The sequence below is a fragment of the Carassius auratus genome, chromosome 1 (genome assembly GCF_003368295.1).
Source record: "Carassius auratus strain Wakin chromosome 1, ASM336829v1, whole genome shotgun sequence".
In the NCBI taxonomy this organism is placed as follows: domain Eukaryota; kingdom Metazoa; phylum Chordata; class Actinopteri; order Cypriniformes; family Cyprinidae; genus Carassius; species Carassius auratus.
The window spans coordinates 29,208,012-29,208,747 of record NC_039243.1 but is presented as its reverse complement, the minus strand read 5'-3'; the positions used below and the strand labels follow the sequence as shown (position 1 = coordinate 29,208,747).

General features: G+C 38.3%; 1 protein-coding gene across 1 annotated transcript in view; it reads right to left on the bottom strand.

Annotated features, from left to right (window-relative positions):
* Positions 1–355, bottom strand: part of LOC113108172 (LIM and calponin homology domains-containing protein 1-like) — a 9,568-nt gene extending 9,213 nt beyond the window's left edge. Inside the window, exon 1 of the mRNA XM_026271063.1 lies at positions 308–355. Coding sequence (XP_026126848.1) covers positions 308–355 — 48 coding nt within the window. The remainder of the gene's footprint in view (positions 1–307) is intronic.
* Positions 356–736: the final 381 nt, after the last annotated feature.

The following is a 736-nucleotide window of genomic DNA, read 5'->3' as shown; positions in this document are numbered from 1 at the left end:
TACACTTTTTAAATGCAATATTTTATTTCTTCATAAGATTGGGATAACACTAGATGAAAAGCTGATGACTCTTACCTCTTTCACATTTTTACTTTTATTTATTGTTTTTCTTTTTTCTTTTGAATCCTTTTTTCTTCCCTCCTTACATCCATTATGATTCTGTGTGCCATACAGTACTCATGAATGTGCTTTACGCAGCAAATTCTATCTGTGCTCCATCAGAGCAGATAGAATCCATCAACCTGTATATAATCATCTGCAAATAATTCATTATAACCAGAACTAGAATACAAGTCTTAACACTTACCCTCTGAACAGACACAGAACACGCTGAAAGGGTGATATAGTGTGTCATTTATTCCAGTGTCTCTCCTCATGTGAAATCTTGATGCAATAGCAGTTTTTACTTTCTGTTCCCCATAACCTGAACAAGGCCTTCTGCTATATAGAGGACACCGATTTTATGAAGCATAAAGCGAACACCTTTTTTTGTGTACATTAAAGGTGTGAAGCGGGAAGTGGTGAACTGAAAATCAGTGCAAACTCCTGCAGCTGTCAGGATGCTGCATCTAGTTTCCAGCTTGATGGACGAGCCTGCTCTTATTTAAGCTCTTAACATGCCCCTGATTGTATCCCTCAGCAGCCCTGTAGTGCACTTGACTGCATCTTAATGCCCACTATTTGCCTTGCCCCTCAGGTGAAGCTCTCAAAACAAAAACAAAAAAAGAGAGAATCA